A 23,403-nucleotide genomic window follows, 5' to 3' on the forward strand; every position below is an offset into this window, starting at 1 on the left:
CGGGGACGTGTTGGGGAGAGGAGGTGGGAGGCGGGGGATTGTTTCGGGCCCCTCCAGTCACTCTATGGAGGCCACACTGACTATTAGGCCTGCTCATCACATGGTCCTGCCTCCCGCATGTGGGACGGCGGAGCTCTCACTCCACGCTGCACGTTTCCATGGGGCTTTTCCTGGAAGAGCACTAGGCACCTTCGAAGCAAAGGTCAGCAGAAGCAGAGCCTGCAGTTCGCATCTCCCCACACGCACAGGCCAATCTGAACCATGCAAAAGGCTCTTCAAAGAAGGAAGAAAGGCATAATGTTTCTTCCCAAGAATTAATTAGGAGCCTGCACTTGATTCGTCACTAAAACCAACCAACCAACCAACAGGAACCAGCTTCCACGGGGCACCACATTCAGACACTGCTGTGATGATGATCACGGCTAAAGCAATAGCCCTCCTTTGGACAGACCAGCGGTTCTCAAACTGGGACGATTTTGAACCCTGGCCAACCACCCTGGGGGGACATTTGGTGATGTCTGAATTCACTTTCAGTTGTCATGACTTGGGCAGGGTGTGCTGCTGGCATCTAGTGGTAGAGGCCAAGGATGCTGCTAAACACCCTGCAATGCACAGGACAGCCCCCACAACAAAGAGTTGTTGGCCCAAAATGTCACCAGCGCTGTTGTTGAGAAACCCTGGGACATACCAAGACTGTAATGCAAATCTGAGCAGGACCCAAGGTCACAGCGAGGGCAAATGTGGAGGCCAAAGAAAGAAATAAGGCAAGAACAGCCATATTTGAGAGCAGAGAATGGAGGAGCTGCAGAAGCCCAAGGCAAAAGTATCGTAAGCAAGTGTTATAGCCCCGGCAGAGTTGGCGTTCAGGAGAACGTCCTTTGGGAACCCGATTAATCAACATCCGTTGCCTGGAAGATTTCAAGTGAATCTACTCCCAGAGGCTGGGACATGTGCTCCCTTAAAAAGAGATCACTTGCATTTCTTTTTCCACTCACTAACCATGCAAAGACGATCAAGAAGGAATTTCTGGGGAAAAAAAAATAAAAGGTGAAGTCTCCAAAAGGAAGAAGAAGGCAAGCCAAAGTGAAAGGTGTCTCCACTAGCTGGAAATTTTCTCTCTCTGGATTTGTCAATCTATTCTGTGAAGATTGCAAAGGTCTGACCTTTTGAGTACCATCTTTCTAGTATTTTCAAATCATATTCCAATAGGAAGTTCCAAAAGCCATGGCTTAACTACCAAAGAAAAATAAAACATACTAAGAGAAGAGTTCCCAAGAGCCCAAAAGGGGACCACGTGAACATCAACTCTGAGGAGGCTGGGGATGGGGACGGAGCTCGAGGACATGAAATTCTAAAGCTGGTGTCCAAAGGAGGCTTACTCGGAAGGGCTGCCACAGCTTTGCAAGCCGAGTACTGTAACTCATGGAAGTGAAACCCTCATTGCTTAAAGGCTCATGCTGTGACGGCTGCTGGCTGCAGAGCTAAGGGGGAATGACGGAATTACCTTAGCAAGCCAGGGGGAAGAAAGTTCTGGAAGAGCTGAGGCTGAATCTGAGGATCAGCTGAGATCCAAGGCTCAGAAGGACTTTTTATTCTGAGGGAGATCATACCAGAAAGGAGTTGCTTTCCTCCCACCAGGGGCGGAGGGAAGCACAGCTATTTTTACCACAGATTCGGTACTGTCAGAAATAGCACTTCTTTTTCCACCATGGAGGGTCTCTCGGTGCTTTAAAAACGAACCTCCACAACTCTTAGCAAAATTAGGCCCAGAAATAGACAATCTCCTTTAAGTCAAACTGGAGACGATCTTGAACTACTTGTTTTTCAAGATGTTTGTATGGTGAACTGCAACTCTTCTCATACCACCACCACCTATCATAAGGATAATGAATATCAGTGCTCTTTGGACCCTTGGGGAAAAGACAAACAATGGCTTCAATAAGCTATTGTATTTTTAACGTAGAAAAGATTCTTCCTACCACTTACGAGCCAGTCTTACTTATAACCATCAGCTTGGTGGGCAATGGGCCTCAGGTGCCATCTTGGATGTGAGAGGCCTCGAGGCTGAAGGGTTCAGGAGGCACCTAGCAGTACCCATGAATATACAGATGAGCACGTGAAGGAGTGATGACATGAATGAAAAGTGAAGCTGGCCTGACCACAGACATCCTCCCAACGATCCTCAGGGATGCAGTGGGAAGGTTATTACCACGGCCACTGGCAGGGCAGCCTCCCCCGCATTCTGTGACAACAGGTGGGTTTGGATTGTCCATAGCCTCAGAGCTCTAGGCCACATGATGATATACCGCAGCTCAAGGCAGCATTTGCTACTTGTCAGCCAAACCCCATGGCTGGGTGTGCACTGTCTTCACCTCCACAGACCACCTGCACCTTTCACCAACTGAGGCTTCTGCCATCTCGAGGTGATGCACCCCACAACTGGTATGGGACAAAGATGGAGGCGAGGAGGACAGTAGGAGGTGGCCCAAACCCAGCTGGGCCAGTGTGTGAGCCCACACATTTCCTCTGGTACTGAGACCAGACATCTGTGTTCACAGGGCCGTGTCTGCCACCCAAGGGAAAATGGGAGGCACAGCCAGGAGAGAAGCCCAGAGGTCAAAAGCCCAGGGTACAGCTTTGGGCAGCTCACTGCCCCTCTTTGTAAAGATAAAATGGAGATGTGAATATCCACTTTCCAAGGCTGCTGTGAGGATCAAAGGAACGTGTGTGCAACCCTTTCCAGATGATCAGGCATGATACAGACTTGAGATGCAACATGTACAGCAGTGCCCGGCATGTAAAAGGCATGAATGATCACTATTAATGATCTGCCTCCCTTCCTTAGCTCTGGATTCAGGACTTAACTTCTTTGTTGTTTTGACATTCCTACCCATTAGGTAAAGATCATCAATTAATAAAACGCACCAGGAGAAATTAGGCATGGTAAAGGCGTGACCAAGCATGGACTCCGGGTGGCATTTGGGACTGCAATGCTGCCCCATGCAGAGACCTGTGTGGCCAACGGTCCACTCGCGACCCTTTGCATTCTGGGTGAAGAGCTGTGGGGAGCCTGCAGCGCAGAGTCCGGCTTCTTGGCTGTGATTCTTACCTGTGAGAGGCGGGAACGAACCATACGTGTGTTGGTCTCAATCCTGTCCTTTACCTCGGTAAAGGCAGCAGACTCTAACCCCACGGCCGCTGGTATGGGAATTAGGGTGAGTATGAGTAGCTCAAAAACACTGCTATTTGCCAAAGCAAAACCAAACCAAACTCAGGAGCACAAACAAACCAGGAGGAAAGGTATGTTGCAAAACCAAGGAGAAAGGAAATTTATAAAGGTGGGAAACGTCTCTGACAATTACCAGATGTAGCAGCATGTGCTTCAGGAGCCGTTACCCATATTTTAAGTCTCAGTTTTGGGGGCTGACTGTGGCCCCGTGCCGTGGTCCTAGTGGGGTGCACTAGTAAGAACACCACCAACGGCTGCACATGGCTCCCCGACTTGCGGCTGTAGGTTGTCTTCAATTATTAAGTAACCAGCGGCAGAAATGAGTGGGTGCATTCTGCTTTGGGCCTCCTGGGTGCCGCCCAGTGAGGCAGTTGGGCACGGGGTGGCAGCAGTGGGTCTGCCCTTTCTAAGAAGATCAGCATGCTCTGGGAACGGTCTTCCGTGCACGACCGACACAAGCAGGGGCACACACTCAGGGTTAAAAAGTGAGGTTAGTTTGCTTATTTAGTCACCCAAGGTTCTGGAAATGTGCTCACCGAAGGCTTGGATGCCCACTGAAGCCAGTGCATTTTGGTACAGAAAGTCTGGAGAATAAGAACGGACAGAGGAGAATATTTGGCAAACAGTCATCGCCTGGCCTCGGAACTCAAGAGTCGGAATGGGCCGTGTAAAGGATGCTACAAACCCACAGGAGCTGACATGGAAACACCTCTGAGAAACATCATCGCGTGAAAGATGCAAAGTGCAGAACAGAATGTGTGGTACAACCTCACTTGTGTATACGTCCACACACGAATACGACTTGCTGGAAGGTTACGGAAAAGACAGTGAACAGTGAGACCAGTACTTGGGGACGGGGAGACATGGTCTTTTCATCCTTTGTCCTTCTCTACTGCTTAACTGTCTACTTCATCACAGACAGAGAGTATTTTAATAATCGTCTTCACAAAAGGGATTGGGACCTCCTTCACCTCCTGCCAGCATCACCTGTGGTGAGAGACAAGACAGGCTATGGTTCCTCAGACAAAACTAAACTGTACTCGTCTCACCTGTCACCGTAGAGCAGCTCTCAGAAAGGGCCAGTTCTGGTCCAGAGGGAGGTGGTTTTACAGTTAGACGCAGGCTATAAGCCACACATCAAACGAGAGGATTCTTCCAAGTGCTAGAACCATGTGTGTATGAGAGCAAAGGTCCTGGCTTATCCTGGGCTGTATTCTATGGAATAAAAGCACGTACTCCTTCTGGTCTTTCCTTATACTAATGGCCAGCTTTAGAGGATTCAAGGTCCTTTTCCAAGAGAAGTTGTAATGACCATCGTTGTCAGAGACCCTCACTTCAGACAATGGGAACGTGTCAATTCATACCACGTGAGGCACACACTCACCACGGAAGCTTCCCGAGGCTTGCAATAGAGCTACTTATTTATATTGATAATTATGTTAAAGGTCTCATGTCTTTCCATTCCTCTTTCAAGCAGAAAAATATTTGGGAGAGTAAGCACCAAAGAATAGGAAGACTTCTTGCCTCTCATTAGCAAAGTAGAAGATGTGTCTTAGGCTGGTTTAAAGGCTTAAATCAAACCTAAATACATCATGATGTGGCAGAGTCTAGTCTCCAAAGGCTGGTTAGTGTTCATATGTTGTCTGTGAAGCTCCCCGAGTCTTGAGCATCTCAATTTTAATTAGCATCACTCTTGCTGGTTGCACTGAAGGGCCAAAAGAATGAACCCACCTGCTACCCAAGAGAACTGATTAGATGCAGCGCAAGGCTGCCTATGGCATTGATCACTCCGGGGCCCCTTCCTTTTACCTGGAGAGCTGCTGCTCTGTATAAACAACTTTGCAGAGCAATTATTAAAAGAACACAGTACCAAGAGATGTCCTTAGTTTTAGGAAACACACATGGAAATTATTTAGGCGTAAAGAGGCATTACGTCGCTACTTACTCTGAAATGGTTCAGGAAAAAAATATGTACGTGTCTCTGTACATACAAGCACTCAGAGATGCAGAAAAAGAATGATACAGCAAATGTGGGAAAATGTTAACGTTTAGGGAATCTGGGTAAAGGTAATGCAGGAATTCTTTACACTATTTTAGCAACTCTTCTGCAAGACTGAAATTAGAAAATATTTCAAAATAAATTTTTAGAAGAAACATTGTACTAACTTTCATAATGAAACCATCACCAAACTATCTAAACAAGCTAAAGACGCTGTGAAATACAAGATTTTGAGGTGACGGTGAAGATGAACCTGATCGTGCATTCTCATCGCAGCGGCTCCTGCACTTGCTCTCAATGTTCTTGTTCTCTTTACTGCAAGGATGACAATGTCCTCATGAAAGTTACTCTCTTTTTTTCCTGTCTCTTTTTGATAAAATAAAGACAATAATATCCCAAGAAAGCCTGCCCGTGAAAGGCAAGCCTACTTCCAAAGCGCCCAGCTCATCTCTCAACTCTGGAATATATTTGTCGGTGTTAACTTGATAGATTAATTTCTCTCTCTCTACTAACCACTGAAGTAGAGTGAATGTTTTTGGCTTGCCTGTGAACCAGCTATTCTGCTCCTTGGTGCCAATGGATAGAATTCAAAAGAGGAAAATCCATTAACTTTCCACTTCCGATATTTGGATAAACTGTTATTTAATATCATGGGCGGGATGAATGGAAACTTGAGGATTGTTCTTGGGCATTTTATTCACATGAATAATAAATCAGGATAAAAGCTTACAAAATTCAAAGTGACACTGGGTCAGAATCTTGGGCTCATGTGTGCCTCGAATGGCATGCTTTAGGGACTAAAGCCTTTTTTCTGGCAAAGCAGAAAGAAAGAGCTTTCCTTCCCCTGGTGAGTTCTCCGGATTCTGTGCCAAGCAGGCTGGCGGCATCACCCTTTCAGACAGCACCTCCTCCTCTACCTGACTCTACGGGAGGCGGCCTGGATGCTCTCACTTCTCACTCAGCAACTGAAAATTAACCTATTCAGGGCTGACATCTTTTTTAAATTTAGAAATAAAAGGTGTCTTCTTACATGGGTTCTTCTGAACATTAATGAGCCTCTTCTTGATGACTCAGGTTTCTTGTTCAAACATCAGCAAAATGCTGAGCGGAGGGTCTCTGTGTCAGTGGAGCAGAGGCGCCTCTACGCTGGTTTCTTGAGAAAACCGACACCAGTTTGCTTTGTGCGTTTTTTCCGTGAAGAAGAAAAGACAGCTTCGTGGTTGCCTCATCTCCAGGAGAGCATAACACAGCTGTTTTCGTTTTACAAAATAAATCAGTATACAAGTGATCACCCCGCCTTCCAGAAAACATCTTCATCTTCACAATTGTACATGATGGCCTTCCAGGGAGACAGTTCTGCCCGGGATTGGACTCGCCCACCGTGGGCCACCACAGCACAGGTTCTTCCTTCTGGTACGCAGGCTCTTTCCTCCCCACTTCCACTCCTGCGCCCGGGTGGTGAGCAGGGGCACCTCTGAGCCTCCAGACTCGCCACCCTCAGGGGTGATGGCCACAGTCCCACACGCCCGACACCGGTCACTCTCATACATAAAGGATGACCTTAAGCAGAATCCAGGATATGGCTGCATTGCAGATCCCAACCTAACGTTGCTGTGAGATGCAAGGTCCTGTGTGGAGCTTCATAATGGATTAACTGCATCACGAAATGTCTGTTGTGCTGGAATTTCACGCTTTCCAGGGCACTTTGGTCTAGCTTCAGTGATGTCAAGTTGGGAGGCAGGAAAAGGAAAAAAGACAGGACACTACGGGAACCCTGATTCCTCCAGACAAGCTCTGTCGCTGTCCAGCGATAGAATCCCTCTACTTTCTTTGGTAAGTCAGTGATTTTGGAATAATCTTTCATTGGAGGTTCAAAAACAATAAAAAAAAAAAAAGAAACAAAGATGAGACTCCCCAGCTTACAAGTATAAACTTGATTTCCAGAAGCACCCTGCAGATAACTGTGGGTACCTGATATCTTACTGCTCGTATTTACAATAACTAAAGGCTTGATTTCACAGGAGGCAGGAGATAACAGTCTTCAATCCGATAAATCTCAGGGAAATTGATTCACCAGCGCTTGCTAAAAAAGCATGGAGCAAACTTCACCCAGACAGACAAGTTTAGCTAGCCAGGGCTAGAAACACTGCTCAGAGGAGAGATGCTCTCCGAAATGGATTCACTGCGCACGTTAAGTAAGAGCCTCTGGCAGCCACACGTTTCCTTGAGTGTTTTTTGGTGGCCATAGCTAGGCCACTACTGCTGCATCTCTCTCTGAAATAACAAAACCACCTGTCAGAGAACACTCAGCTCTGTAGTTTATCTGTCAACTCTTTTGACTTCTTAATTAGCTCTGGATCAAGGATAGAGCTTTTCACGGAGAAAGTTGGGAAACCACATCACAGAATACGTTATACGCAGTTAGTTCTCCTCTGCTGCTGGGTTAACCCTGGCCTGTTCTGCAGCCTCAGTGACGTTTTGACTTGGGTCGCTTTCTTCTGTTGTCAATTTCCTCTTTCACCGCTTGGACTGTTCCCGGCGTGTGGTCTTTCTGCTCTAGCATGGCACCACGAGAGGAGACTGATGTCCTAGGAGGCTGCTGAAATGCCCCCTTCATGTGAGATTCCGAGCCAAACTCTGCTGCCGTGCAGGTGGCAGGGCACAGGGACTAGGGGACACTGAGCTCTCCTGGGGACCAGGACTTCCCTAATCTCTCTCTTGCCCTTGATGCTCTTCTGCTTTGGACAGAAGGTGCTGCTCACCCCCCTCAGCCCCTGGCTTCTAATCCCCACTGTTGTTTCTGTCTCCCTTATTGTACCATCTCTTGTCCATTTGTATTTTTCTAGCTTCTTCCTTTTTGGTATACTGGTTCTCGAGTAGAACGTGGGCTTCTGCCTGAGAAATCCTGCTGTGAGCACATGAGGTCTCTCCCTCCCTTCTGACCAGAGCTCTCACCAAAGAGGCCTTGCACACAAAATCGTCTGTTTTAGTACCTCAGTCCACAATTTCTGCCTCTGCTTGTAAGTTCAGGGGCTGTTTCTTCACAGCCAGAGGCACTTTATTCTTTCTTTTTATTCTAACCAGCACTCAGTTAAAACACAAACAAACAGCAGCACTCCAGGAACAAATAAACAAACAACACTGCTCACGGCTCAACTGCCAGCCAGGGGCAACTTCGCTTCCAGTGGTTTCCACAGCCCACAGGGAACAACCTACACCTCGGCTGCCGGAGCCAAGTCACCATCTTGTTTCCCCTACATCTGAGTTTAGGGCCGCAGTATCTATGAAAAGTGGGAGACCATGCAAATAAGCACTTTCTTCTGAAAATGAGGTGAGAATAAATGAAAAAGATGTGTTCTATGGCTGACTTTCCTGCACCTCGTCTCTTTCTGGAATGTGATTGACAAGTAATTGCACTTTGCTCAACACTTAAAGCAGGGTCAGTGTGAGTCTCTATGTTGCTCCTGGAAAGAAACTAAGCTGTGTGTAAGATGCTCTTGTATACCTTTCATATTTAATTTAAGAAGGCTAAATAAATATGAAAGGGAAAAAAGAAAATCCCTAACAGAATGTTCTACTGAGATGGTTTGCAGCATCATTTATCACTGTCTTCACCTTCCTCCCTCCTAAAACCAGGTTTTGTAAATTGAAGGGCAAGTGTCCTATGAGAGCCCCTGAAATCGGTGCCCAGGACTAGCTAGAGAGAAAGTGGGGTGGCAGATACATACGGGCCCTTATGTGCAATGATGATTCAGGAGGAAGTCAACTGACCTGAATAATTTTAGTTTTTCTTCAGTTTGCTAAAAATATCTTGAAAAAATAAAATCAGTGGGCTCACCACCAGCAGTTTTATTCTTGGATTAGAGGACACATGCGCATATTTGATGAAGAAGTTGCTGCTCTAAGAATAAAGCTGTGTGCCACCCAGTCAGTAACTCAGCCAACCCGGGAAGGTCCCCTCTGCCTGCTGACGAGGCATCTGTCAGAGGAGACAGATTTAGGCCGAACCAACGCAGTGGATGCTTCTGAAACTGACTGTGGAATAAAGCCACTCTCTTTGCAGTCTTGAGGGCAGAGGCACCACGGTGACTACCCAACGCTGGCCGAGACGGTGGCAGAGCTGGAAGGCACGGGTGCCCCTGGCCCTTAGAAATGGGATGCAGGGAAAAGCAGACTCCTGGGAGGCACTGCAAAGTGGCAGGTGGTGTGAGTGAGGAGGCCGGTGTCTTAAAGACTCAGTTTATCTCCAAAGATAGAAACATTAAGAAAGGCAAACAGTGGCTGCAACCAACAATCAGAGAACTGGTGTATGGCAGTCACTGAGATGGGGTGATGGTGCAGTGGGATAAGAACACGGATCCCAGAGCCAGAACACCAGAGTGTTCCACCACCTACCAGCTGTGTGTCCTAAGCAAGTTACTCAGCCTCTCTGTGCCTCAGTTTTCTCAACTGTAAATTGGGGACAGCAGTACCCACCTCACAGGGTTGTTGTGAGAGTTAAATGAACTAATTTTTAAAGCACTGAGAACAGGGCCTGGTACATAGTCTTTGTCAAATAAATGAAAAAAAAGGGATCACACAGCAAGTCATCCAGGAAGAGTCTGAACAAAGGTGGCGATGCCAGAAATGGTGGTTGACACACACTCCTTGCAGCAGGGGCAGTGGCCTATGTGGGTACTGTACCCAGGGCCTGCCAAAGAGCTGGCGATGATTTAGTCCTGCTTCAGGGCTACCACTGGTGTGGGGCAAATCCACGAAAGCTGGAGACTCAGAGCAAGGACTACGGCTCTGTTGGACGTGCGAGTCCATGACGTCCAGGCCCCAACTGGACCTGCCCTGGCTCTCTCACAGGTTTGGGGGGTGCTCTGCAGCCACTCCCCACCTCTGCCTGGTCTGTCCTCACTCTCAGAGTCAGCCGGAACCCTGGTTGCTCAGATCACAGAATTCAGGGCAAGGCTTTTTTCACCCTGCAGAGGCCAGGGGTCACTGGCCTCCTCTCTCCAGAAAAAAGGGTGGGTGGGACACCTCTAGGCTTTGGGGACACTCACCACTTTGGGCTTGAATGGTGGCTGGATCTCCCTGTTCTCCAGTTTCTCCCAGTCGATCCTCCGGAAGAAGGCGTGTTCTCGCACGTCCCTCTCGCCCTCGGGCCCACAGCCCAGACGCTTGCCGGGGTGTTTGGTCATCAGCTAGAAAGTAGAGGGAGAAAGAGGATGTAATGTATAACATGGTGGCTACAGTTGATGATACTGTATTGTACAACTGAAATTTGCTAAGAGAGTAGAACTGAAGGATTCCTCCCCCAAAAAAGGGTAAATATGTGAGGTGATGGATGCGTTAACTCAATCTTTTCACTATATATATGTATATCAAATCATCATGTTGTACACTTTAAAGATATTACCATTTTAGGGGCCGGCCCCGTGGCTTAGCGGTTAAGTGCACATGCTCCGCTGCTGGCGGCCCGGGTTCGGATCCCGGGCGCGCACCGATGCACCGCTTCTCTGGCCATGCTGAGGCCATGTCCCACATACAGCAACTAGAAGGATGTGCAGCTATGACACACAACTATCTACTGGGGCTTTGGGGGGAAAAATAAATAAATACATAAAATAAAATAAAAAAAAGATATTACCATTTTATTTGTCAACTATACCTCAATAAAGCTGAAAAAGAAAGAGAAACGACAGGACTCACAAAAAAAAAAAAAAAAAAAAAGGAGAAAAAGAGAACGCTGGATGACAGTGTCTTCCCTTTGCAGCTCTACCTCCAGCTCTGACGGCGTGGACGCCTGGGCAGCGTCTCAGGATGCTTACCAAGAAACTCAGTGTCTTGCACAGAGTGACGCCAACTCACAAATACAATGTGACAAGTATGGCCCTTTCTATGGTGATTTTCATGATAACGAAAGGAGGAAGCAATCTGGGCCCACAGCCAAACGTACAAACTTAATCAGGCATCTTTATACACTATCTGTTTCGGGCTGCCATTTATACGTATATAAAAATATGTATCTAAAAAGGTATGTAATCACCAAAAATTGTGTGTACTAAAAGGATCACAGCCAGTATTACATATGATACTCTAACCAGCATCATATGCCTGTTTATTACCTAGACCAAAATATTATCAATCAAAGACTCACAGATTAGAAAAATAAATGCTGTGATAAGGAAGGTGACCAGCTGATTTCAATGTGCTACCACAGGAAGGGGTACACCTTTGAGAGCAGGAGCCAGTTCTCCCTAATTATGCACATAAATAAATAGTGACTTGCCCTTGGAAGACACGTGATAAATGCTTCCCAAATGATCAAACTCACCAGAAAGTGTTAGGAGTGAGTTGTACTTCATCTTATTAAGTCTGAAAATAATTTTGCAACCTAAAAGTTGACTACTGAAAACCAACCAAGTCACGACCCCATGATCCCACTCCTGGGTACTTCCTCGACAGAAATGCATTCTGTTCCCCAAAACACATGACCCAGAAGGTTCGTGGCAGTTCTATATGGAACAGCCCCAAACCAAAGTGGAAACAACCCAAAGGATAGAATGGGTAGGTAAGCAGTAGAATGGATAAACTGGTTATGTTCATACAATGGAATGCTACACAGCAATACGAAAGATGGGACTACGACCACACGCAGCAATATGCAGAAATCTCACGGTCACAACGTTGAGGGAAAGAGGCCATGTCCAGGGAGTGTCCACTGCAGGATTCCATTCGCGCAAAGTTCAAAACAAGCGAGACTGAGCCGTGCAGCTACAAGGGGCACTGCTTATCTCGGGGGTGGGGAGTGACTGCAAGATGGGATAAGAGGGGGCTTCCTGGGCGTTGGAAATGCTCTCTTTCTTGACCTGGCTGCAGTTGCATGGGAGTATTCATTTTGTGAAAATTCACTGATCTATACACTGATGGTTCGTGCTTACTTCTGTATGATGTTACGTCTCAAAAAAAGGAGACGAACAAAGAACTAACCAAGATGTACCACATGAGGCAACAGAAGAGAACAAACATTTTCTAAAGGCCTGCAATTACTTCCGGTAACCCGCATGCAATTTTATGAGGTGGCCAGGAAACTGCAGCACAGTACCATTAGCTGACCAGGCCAGTGGTCCAGGAAGTAGTGGGGTTTGACTCCGTTCTCCAGGCCTCCACTTTCTCTACTATGCCCTGTATGTCACGAAGCTCCAGCCCTGGACGGCCGAAAGCAGTGGTGTGGGTTTGTGGTCTTTCTGCCATCTGTCTTAGAAGCGTGGGGATGGTATTTACCCCATTGACCCTCCTCGTCCATGATCATAAAAGGAACCCAAATCTACTTACTCCTTTGCAGATGGAAACAGCCTCCTTGGACAATGATTTGGGATAAGAAACGTTGTGCTCCATTATGGACTGAAACAGTTCATCTTCATCTTCGCCATCAAATGGGGGCTATTCCGGAAAAGAGAAAGATGGGAAAATATTCAGGCAGAGCCATATTAACACGGCACCTGAAGATCCAATTCGGCACCAAGAAACAGGCCGGGCTTCTAGGCACGCCGCAGGCTGCAGAGTTAGCTCACTTAACGTGCGGGTTTATTTGATTATCTTTAATTAGGTTGGCGGTTGTGTGTTTTTCATTTTTTCCTCTGTCCCTTTCATTATCTTGCCCTGGGCAACCCAAAGCAATCTTTAGGGAAAATGTTTCTGAGTAATGCTTTTAATGATTTGCAAATAAATTATAATTAATCCATTAATCTTGTAACTATATGTTAAAAAATCTAATTATGATCAAGTTAGGTTGCAGATAACTTGGTGTTCAGAAGGTGGAGGTGGGCGGAGAATGCTAATGCCTTTGGGTTCTGAATATAGGGTGAAGGGGCTGTCAGAACACAGGCAAAGAGGACTCCCCAGGTTCAGGAATTCGCACCAGGGCCCTTCTGACCCAACAAAGAGCTGCTGGGGGTGGGGGGTGGGGGGGAGGCCTGCCGCCTGCATGGTGGCAGTGACGGGGGCGTAGCTTCCACTGGACATCTCCCTGTCCTCTTCTACTGGGTTTGCAGTCTCCATACGGAGAGCAGGACACATGGTGCACTGCGGGAGGTCACGGCTGTAAAGTCAGGTGGGTCTGCACCAGAATTCTAGCTCTACCAACCTCCTCGCTGGGGGCCCACAGGCAAGTGACTCACCTCTTCAAGACAGTTTTCCAATTTGTAAAATGGGGTTCCCTGGTGAGTCCAAAAAGCACATGATATTTTGTCTTGTACACAGTAAGCGCCCATAGAGGGTGCTTAGTGGTATTGGTATTGTCATTAAAGCAGACGAACCGTCTTGGAAGGGGCTGCTAGGATGCTCAGGAGGAACAGGTGAGTCAGGATGCCCTTCAAGCTTTGTCCTCCAGCGTGACTTGAATCTTGAGAGGTCTAGTAAATTACCTGTCACTCTGGCGGGACGGCACACAGCATAAGTGAGTTTATGGGAAATTTCTAACGTTCCCCTTTGGCTTAGCTAAACTTGAGCTTAGCATTAGAAAGGCAAACCAGGGTCAGCCCTCTATAGAGAATCCACCTATGCTTAATCTTGTCGTATTTTCCTTCTCGTGGAAAAGAGGACTCATAGTCACTTTGGCCAACAGGGTTAGGGCTCAGATAATGACAGTCTGGCTTAAATTTAAATGATATCATGGACCAAAGAGAACTGTGCAGGAGTTACTAGGATATCCCTTCTTATCAAACATTTCCCCTGCGAGAGAGCAACTGAACCAAGTCCTCCCTCAACTGCGTCTCACAAATCGTCCCAACCTGTTCCTCTGACCCCCAACCCTCGTCCTCTCTGCTGACCCCAGCCCTAAACAGGAGTTGGGTGTGGAGTCAGCACCCAGGAGCCACACTCACCCGAGGGAAAGATGCCAAGTCTATAAAGAACCCCACCTAGGGACCAGGCATGGGAGAACGAGGGGTTGGGTGATTAGTGCCACTTTTTTTTTTTTTTAATCTAGAAATATAAATAAATAGGCCTCTTTTCCGGTTGTAAGTGCCTGGTGTAAAGAATGTTTAATTTGGTCGAAGCAGGCAGGTGGGTGAGGAGAACTACAAGTAGTCCGCCTGTGAATGACTCAGAGCAGAGCAGGGGCAGCCTGCATGGTGCGTTTCCATGGGCAGAAGTAACATGGCGTCTCGGATGCTCACAAGGCAAGGTAGTCGGGGGTACACACCTCACTGGGGAGTGTAGGCTGCAGATGGTCACCTGTGTCAGCAGGGGGATGTGTTACTTCCACATACAGAGAGCAGAGTAGGACAGGGTGGGGCTGTGGCTGCACCTGGCCAGGAGCTATGGTGGAGGCCAGTTCTACTGTCCATCCCACCACATCTTCTCTGCCTGATATCATACAACCTACTTCTTCTGAACACCTGTTACATGACACCTGCAAAACATCTCATTTTCCCTAAGAAGAGATCCATATATGTGGCCCAGGAGATTTTTGTACCGAAAATGAACACGTCGTGGTTTGTGCTCAGGGCTGTGAATTGCACACCTCCAGGGGGCCCCATTCACTCTGAATTTGGTATGTGTACTCTACAATGTCATAGTGCCCTGGGGGTGAGCAGGGCACAGGTTGTCCTTCTGGACATCCAACTGACACCTCATAGTGTGGCCCCTTAGGGCCACTGGTCAGGACAAGCTACATAATGTGTGGGTCTCAGTGCAAAATGAAAACGCGGGGCTCCTTATTTAAAAATTAATAATAATATCAAGATGGCAACAGCAGAGCACTAAAGCAAACGTGCAGGGCTCTTCGAGGTTGGGCACCGTTCGCCTTCACAGGCCGCAGGCCCACGAAGCTGGCCAAATGCGGTGTGCTTTGCTGAGTAAAGAAACAGCACCAGGAAGGTTCAACCAGCCCTTCTGACAATGCTCAAGTACTGGCAGCAGGAATGCGACACGGGCTGAGTCACAGACAACCCAAGCCAAAGGCCTAAGGAAACACACCTGGAATTATTTAGGTGTAAAGAGGCATTACGTTGCAAGCCTAAGAGACACCTTCTCCAAAGAGAAACTCAAGTGAACCTTCCCCAGGAGCCTCTCTCAAGTGAGGCAGCGAGAAGATCCTTCCCATTTGAAGACCATTAGGTCAATGCACCTGCAGCCTTTCTTTCTCCTCCAATGGGGAAGACAGGAACTGGTTGGGGAACATTCTGTGTAGGGCACCGGCCTATCACACCTGTTTAACTGTCTCTTGACATGGCAACCAGCGTTGCCCCCGTGAGCTTCCCCACATTTGCTAATTCCTGAAATGGATCCTGCTGTGTCAGGGATTAGGCCTCATCTACTGTGGGTCCAAGGAAGACTGTCACCACAAAGTCCTCCGTGTCCGTGTCCCAACTGAGGGCAGGATGCCTGGCTCCCGACACACCCCAGAGAGTATTCCTTAGAACATCAGTCCTACAGGATATTCCTAGGTCAAAGGGGGTACCTTATAACCCCTTCTGGAGAGTTGCAGTAACATTTACATTTTAAAGGCCCTGAGAAGTCCTGCAGTAAAGAAGTTGTTTAACCCGATGTGAATCATTACAGTCTGGGGTTGGAAGGATCCTCAGAGGCCCCTTAGGAATATCTGTTGCAATAAAATTCCTGAACTATAACAAAAGCCACAAGACCACATGTCCTGTGGCAGAGCCTCAGGGTTTCACCCCATGGTCCATCCCTGGGGGGTCCCAGGACTGAGGCTTCTCCTGTCAGCACATCCTGGGGAGGACACAGGCTTCTCCCCCTGAAGTACAGCTATCAACCGCCGTGAGTCTATCCAGCATCTGGGAGAGAGCAGCAGTAAGGACAACAGCAGTAGCAGTAACATCGACCTCTCAGGCTCTTCACTTTGCAGGCATCATTCACTTAATCCTCCAACAACCTTACGACGTAGGTCTATTAATCCCATTTTACGGGTGAGGTCACTGAGGTTCTGTTAAGTGCTTTGGCCAGGGTGACAGCCGGGGTGTCAAAGAACCAGGATTCAAACCCGGCATCCTGACATCGGAGGCTGGGCTCCCAGCCGTGCTGAGCAACGCCCCTTCCCTATGCTCGCTCACCCGGGTAGGTGGACAAGGAGGGATGACCCCCGGTGCTGCTGCTGGTAGGGGTGAGCGGGAGGTGCTCAGCTGCGGGTCCACCCAGCAACGACGGAGGACTCCACATGGGGGAAGGCCATTTTGGTAAACTTGAAAAGGCTGATTCACATCCCGCACGACGGGTAGGGGGTAGTTCTGACAATCAAGAGGGGGCACTCGCCATGACCTGAGATGTTTCAGGTCACTGTGTGACAGTGACTGTCTCTAGGCTAGAGACCTGGCATGATTTCCCAGCCCTAATTTGGATTCTCTCTGGCTCGTGGCACACGTCCACTGTGGGTCAGCAGGGGTCACCCAGGGTCCCACGCTGACGGGGCTGCTGCCATCCTGGTCTTGCTCCAGCAGAAATGGAACAGGAGCTCTGGGGTGTCTTGCTCCCGCACTTAAGTGCTCCACCCTGGAGCATGTCCTCTCAGGTCTCATTCCTCAGAACTACTCACGCCCCGAACAATCATGGGTGAGCTGGGAGGTGCAATCCTACCATGAGGCAGAAGGGAGGAAGACCAGAAATACCTGGTGAACAGCAGTAACGACCATCACATTCAGAAAAGCTCCCTGGAGCCCTATTTTAAATCAAAATTATTGGGGCTGTCCCAGTGGCATAGCAGTTAAGTTTGTGCACTCTGCTTCCGCAGCAGCCCGGGGTTTGCAGGTTCGAATCCCGGGCGCGGACCTACGCATCACTCATCAGGCCATGTGTGGTGGCATCCCACACACAAAATAGAGGAGGATGGGCACAGATGTTAGCTCAGGGCTAATCTTCCTCAGCAAAAACAGGCGGGGTGGCAACAGATGTTAGCTCAGAGCCAATCTTTCTCACAAAAAAAATAAAGTAAAATTATGTACTCTTGGGGGGAGGGGAGGTCCATAAAAGTAGCATCCATATTCCCTTTACCTAAACACAAGAAATTGCTCTCATTTTTCTGTGGACTCCTAGGCTTTTAATATCATTTTCAAATTATGACGCATAATTTGGAGGTCTTTGTTTTTCACGGACTGTTGTAAACACATTTTCTCTGTGGCCACCAGTGTTCCCAGATGAACGCTGCAGGGGTGATATACGTATCATCAGAAACTGACTCATCTGTCCATGGGCACACTGACAATTGCTTCCAGGGCTGTATTCTAATAACTAATGACTATAAACATCTCTGTGCATCTCATTTTTTTCTTCTCTGAATTACTTCCTAAGAATAATTTCCCAGGTGTGGGGTTAGGCAGCCAAAGGATGTGGACATCTTTACGGCCCTTGTTAAGTCTCTCCAGCTCACCCTGGGAGCATTTTTTCAGGTAACTGCTTGCTCTCAGGCCTTGGTGGTGAAGGCAAGTTAGTGGTGAAAAGTTATAATTATATTCATTTTCCTTCCCAGGAATGCCAGCTACTGAACCTGGGGACCACGGGGGTGATGTGCTGCCAAGGTACTTAGCACATGACCCTTTTGGATTGCTTCTCTCTCCTCTTTCCCCCATTCCCATGATTATTTTTAAATTTCTAAAAATCTGGACTCAGTGTTTCAAGCTAAGCTACCTGTTAACAAAAGTCTTGGCTTGGTGTACAAATTTTCAGAACTGGGGGTGCCCTCCTTAACAATATGTAATTTGTGAATTTTAAACAGACAAATGAGGGGTGATGGTTCACATTTTCCAAAATGATTCCTAAATCACTTACTAGTAAGCGGTCTTTGGGGTGCTGCCATGTTTATTTGCAGATCACTGGTGACCAGGGGTGGGGGTGGGAGAGCCAAGGACAATTCAGGTTGAAGTTCTGGGATAAAGTACTCAACGCTGATTCACCAGGAATGAAGACAAGGTGTTAATAACGCTGGCAGAAGGGAGGGCTGGTCCCTTTATGATGAATACCCAGGAACACTTCGAGCCATAATATGTCATTAGAGTGCTGGGTAAACACTATTTGTGCCCGAGAGTAATCATATCTGTCAAGCAATTCAGGAACTGAAGACAGACTCAGGCTGTTTATACTTAACTACCCCCTCGGCTGCTGACCATAAATAAAGCAAATGAGAAGAAAACTGCAATAAACTTATCTTTTTCTGCTCATCTTCAGCCTTCTGTGATTAAAGAGGACAAACTTAGATCACAACGCCATCAACAACTTTATCATTTATCTTACTTTTCAATAACAGCATCTAGTCCCTCTGTGGGGTCTCTGAAGCCCCTGTAGCTTTGAGGGGCCGTGGGTAATACGTACAGGACCTTCATTATCCTTCCTGGGCTGAGTCACAGCCCAGGAACACGTTTATATCTGCACTGAGGAGTCAGAGAAAGACCAAGCAGGGGTGCTGATGCCAGTCCTGTGCTTGCAGCAGGCACAGTGAAGACTCAGAGGAACAACGGCTGTTATCCGTGCCCACCGTTGCACCCGAACGTGGGACGCCTTTAAGGTGTCACTTTTTATGAGTGTCATCATTTTCAACAGAGATGACGGAAATTTCAAGGGATCACGTGAGGCAGGCTAATTGACTCTGAGAAGCAGGATGGGAAAGGATGAAAAGGTGCCAGAATGTTTACAGAACTACTGGGTGCGGGGAGGGCCCTGCACTCAGTCGCTCAGTCAGGCGCACGGAGGAGGTAAATCTTCAAGTCAGGGGCCTCAGGGCCAGTCTGCAAATGAGGCAGGACTTCAAAATGCAGCATTTCCCAAGCTTGCCCATGGGAAGCAAGCCCCAGGGCAACGAAGGGAATGATGTCCTAGGTAGGCTTGGAGAGGAAGGAAGATGGGGATGGCGGTGCAGTGGGGGTGGGGAGTGACTCTGCTGCAGGCCTGGGTTCTGAAATTCTAGTCTCCTGCTGGCCAATGAGAGTCAGCTCATTTTCTCTCTTGTCAAGTGCCCTTGGAAACAGATCCTGGCTATTTCCACCCAACCAATTTCGTTTGCTGGAACATGCAAATGTGACTCTTAATGAAAGCAGTGTTTGTTTTCTGGACTCAAGAGTCAGGACATTCAAGTGGGATCAAGGAGGGGAACTCAGCTTTTTGACTTCACGAACTGCATAGCTCCCAGGGGGCCGATAACTCAGTCAAATTTTATTGTCAAAATTCTAAAGAGGGGAAATGAACTTAAGGAGCAGGCAGACAACTCACTGACAGCCATTCTATATAACTTGCTTTTTCATGTTTACAAACGGAGGTATTTGGCCTAAGAAGAATGTTTTATTGGGGGGAAAAAGCCCTAAATAAATAATACATAAACCACTTTTTAAATATCAATCAAGTCTTAACATCATTGAGAAATTATGACCACTTGTAGGCCAGTACCTTATATCTTCTAATATCTAAATGACTACTTTGGTGTCTAAAAGATATAAGACACAATGAAAGAGACACAAAGGTGAGATCATCCATGGTATCCCACCTCAGAGGGAAAGCCAATGGTCTTGTGATGATCCTCATGCCCACATGACCTGGTGCTGCCCCTTCCCCTCTGACCTCAGGCCTCCTACTTCCCTCTCTAGCCCACTCTGCTCCAGCCACACTGGCGGCTTCCTGCCCATTTCTTCAACATAGCTGCAGGCTCTCACCCCAGGGCCTTTGCACTTGCTGTTCCCTCTGCCTGGAATGTTCTTTCCCTGGATATGCACATGGACATCCTCTCACTTCCTTCTGGTGTTAACTTTATCTCTACCCGAGGCCCTCCCTGGCCATCCTAGCGAAAATTTCAACCCTCTCCCAACACTGTATCTTCTTTTCCTGCTTTGTTACTTTTCTTCTTAGCTTATCACTATTATATATTTTCCTTATTTAAATTGTCTCTCTCTTTCTCTAGACCGTAAGCTGCATGAGGGTAAGAATCTTTGTTTTGTTCACGGCTTTCACTATTCACATAGTAAGCATTCAATAAGTATGTGTTGAATGAATAAATGAGTCAATGGATGTAACATGTCAGAAAGAGTGACTTTTTCCCCCAGGAACAAAGATTCAAAGATTTCTTTGTAGGTAGCTCTGCTGCTCAACACCAGCATTTCTTTCCCTTCTCCCTTACTAAGGCTTTTGGCTATGGAGGGTCCAACTACCTGGCACTCGTAGTTGAGTGCTGGGAATTATAAAAAGCTGCCCACGACAGAATCATTTTTAGGTATAATGGCAGAGATCTGGTAGATGCTCACCAACCCTGCTTCCCTTGCTGAGCTCACAGGTACACCATCCTTCCCAGCCCTCTGCGTCTCAGTGGGGCCATGTGGCCAGCAGAATGCAGACAGGAGAGATGCATGCCACTTCCAGGCCTGGCCCCTAAAACACTCTGTGCAAGTGTCCTCCTGCTCTCTCTTCATCGGCTGCTTGAGTAAGGAGGATCCAGTGGAGGAATCAAAGGCCGTAAAAGATGGAGAAGCCCGGGTCCTTGAACGACTCCGTGGATCAGTGCTCTCCCTCCCCCTCCCCCCACAGAACTGTGCCAAGAACGTGAAACAAGCCTGTGTTGCATGTGAAGCCACTGGGATTTGGGGGTTGCTTGTTAGAGCAGCTAGTGTGACTTACCCCAATGATACAGATATTAAGTTCATTATATTAGAAAGTGCCACGCTAGGCAGTAATGCACTTGGTTATCTGATATATGTCACATCCCTAAGAGAAACCTAATTTGCCTTCTCTTAACCAGAAGTTCAGCCTCACTGGACTTTTGTGAAAATTACAGTGAACTGCCAAGGGTGAGATCAGGGAGATGGGGAAAAGCTATTAAAACCCTTCTTCAAGTTTAACTGTCTCCTTCCTTTAATAATAATACCGATTATACACATGGGCAGCAGCTGGGGTAATTTTTGCAGAAAAACTTGCAGGGAACCAGAACCCAACCCTAGTTCTGAGACACTGAAAACTTACAGAGGCCATTGTCATCAACGTGCAGGGGCTTTTGCGTATAAAGTGAAAGCTACGTTGTCTACACTCCAGGTTGTAGCTTTCAATTTGGTGTTTTTATGATCAGAAGGTAATTTCTGTGCGTACTGAATATAATCCACTCTCTTTCGGAGTCGGGGAAGTGAGACCAGCATCAGCTCTACCACACGGCCAGGTCCTGCTCTCATGCCCAAACAGAGCTGAAGTATTCACATTATCCAGCAATAAAACAGCAAGAAAACGTAGCGAAACATACCTGCCCGGCCAGCATTTCATACAATAGGACGCCATAGGCCCACCAGTCCACGGATTTCCCATATGGCTGATAAGCGATTATCTGTGTAAAAACAAATACATCAATTACACTTAGTGGTCAATCAAACAGCCTGTGTTAGAACAGATAAGTCAAGCACGCAGGCATTTACACACTCAGTTCATGCAAATGAGGCGATGATAGTATCTGTCTTTGATTCCACACCAAGGGAAGAGTGCCCTTCGAATCACACACACCACGAACTATCGCCCCGTGATTCACTGCCCAAAACCTGTTTGGGAACTCCTCTTCTGAATCCACCTGGAGATGCCACAGCACTGTCTGAGGTAGATGTAATTATCTTCATTGGTGAAAAACTTTGGACACTAAAGTAGATTTTAGTTTTTGGAAAAAGCCAGAGGTCATTCAGAGCAGGGGTCTGATAGATAAGATCAAATTATGTAACAGAGTTTTGCTAAAAGTAATAACGATGATGTTGCTGATGCTGATGCTGATGAAGAGGAGGAAGGAGGAGGAATGACTAAAGTAAAAATTCCAGTTTTCTTGTGTTGTGCTTAGAGGTACAATGATGTCTGTGAATGACTGAAGTTTTAAAATGTGTTGAAAGAGGGGCCAGCCCCGTGGCTTGGCAGTTAAGTGCGCGCGCTCCGCTGCTGGCATCCCGGGTTAGGACCCCGGGCGCGCACTGACGCACCGCTTCTCCGGCCATGCTGGGGCGGTGTCCCACATACAGCAGCTAGCAGGATGTGCAACTATGACATGCAACTATCTACTGGGGCTTTGGGGAGAAAAAGAGAAAAAAGAGGAGGATTGGCAATAAAAAAAAAATACATATATATATAAAATGTGTTGAAAGAGATATAAAATATAACAAGCAAATGTAATATCTGGACCTTGTCTGAATCTTGATTCAAACCAACCATTTAAAAAAATTGGGAAAATTTAAAAATGGTCTTGATATTAGATGATACTGAGCGATTACTGGTAATGTTGTTAGGTGGGATAAATGGTATGGTGATTAGTTAAAAAGTGTCCTTTTCAATTAGAGAGGAGTGTATTTATGAGTGAAACGTATGAGAGATGAAGTATCTGTGGGTGAAGTGTCATGATCGTATATTTGTTTTAAATAGTTTAGTAAAATAGATGGGGGAGGAACAGATGAAATGAGTTGGCAAGATGTAGGCGCCACTGAAGCTGGGTGATGGCCCCACAGGGACCTTTCCCTCTCCTCCCTCTACTTGCTGGCTGTCAGAAGAGATTAACTCTACAACCCCCCCTTGTGGAAGGGAGTAACGCTGATCTGAATTTTTTTCTTTTTCTTTGTGAGGAAGATTGGCCCTGAGCTAACAACTATGCCAGTCTTCCTCCATTTTGTACATGGGATGCCTCCACAGCACGGCTTAATGAGCGATATGTAGGTCCACGCCCGGGATCCGAACCCGTGAACCCCGGGCCACTGAAGCGGAGCACGCGAACTTAACCACTACGCCACTGGGCCAGCCCCTGATCTGAATTTCTAAGTGTGGGATGGCTTATTAGAACACTGGCTTTGCTGCCTCACAGGCAGGCTGTGCCCGAAATGCACACAGTTCCCAGCCCCGTGGATCCCGCCCCAGGATTCGAGGTGAAGACACCCTAACAGGTACTCAGCTCGACCATTCTGCCACTTTGCATACAAATTTGACTTTGAAATGTTCTAGCATATTTTTTAACGGCCCACTATGTCTAATCAAACGTCCTGAGACATAAGCAAACTTCCTGCATGTCTCCCTGTCTCCATCTCTTTAACATAGCACTAATATTTCTCCCTGCAGAACGAGAAACCCAGGCTCCTGTGGCTTGCCTCCGTGTGGGTGGCAGCAAGGGGCTGCACGCTTGGATTTGGCAGCTTTATGGCTCATTTCCTTGACAAGAAAATGATAATCAAAGGAACCTACAAGGAGG

The 23,403-nt window shown here is 47.3% G+C and overlaps 1 protein-coding gene across 1 annotated transcript in view; it reads right to left on the reverse strand.

Moving 5' to 3' along the window:
* The window catches only part of PRKCA (protein kinase C alpha), a 411,365-nt gene that overhangs the window by 8,015 nt on the left and 379,947 nt on the right, over nt 1–23,403 (reverse strand). The window contains exons 14-16 of the mRNA XM_058561412.1: nt 21,442–21,522; nt 12,552–12,659; nt 10,277–10,417 (exon numbers count right to left, since the gene is read on the reverse strand). Coding sequence (XP_058417395.1) covers nt 10,277–10,417; nt 12,552–12,659; nt 21,442–21,522 — 330 coding nt within the window. The remainder of the gene's footprint in view (nt 1–10,276; nt 10,418–12,551; nt 12,660–21,441; nt 21,523–23,403) is intronic.

Source organism: Diceros bicornis, chromosome 18 (assembly GCF_020826845.1).
Source record: "Diceros bicornis minor isolate mBicDic1 chromosome 18, mDicBic1.mat.cur, whole genome shotgun sequence".
Lineage (NCBI taxonomy): Eukaryota > Metazoa > Chordata > Mammalia > Perissodactyla > Rhinocerotidae > Diceros > Diceros bicornis.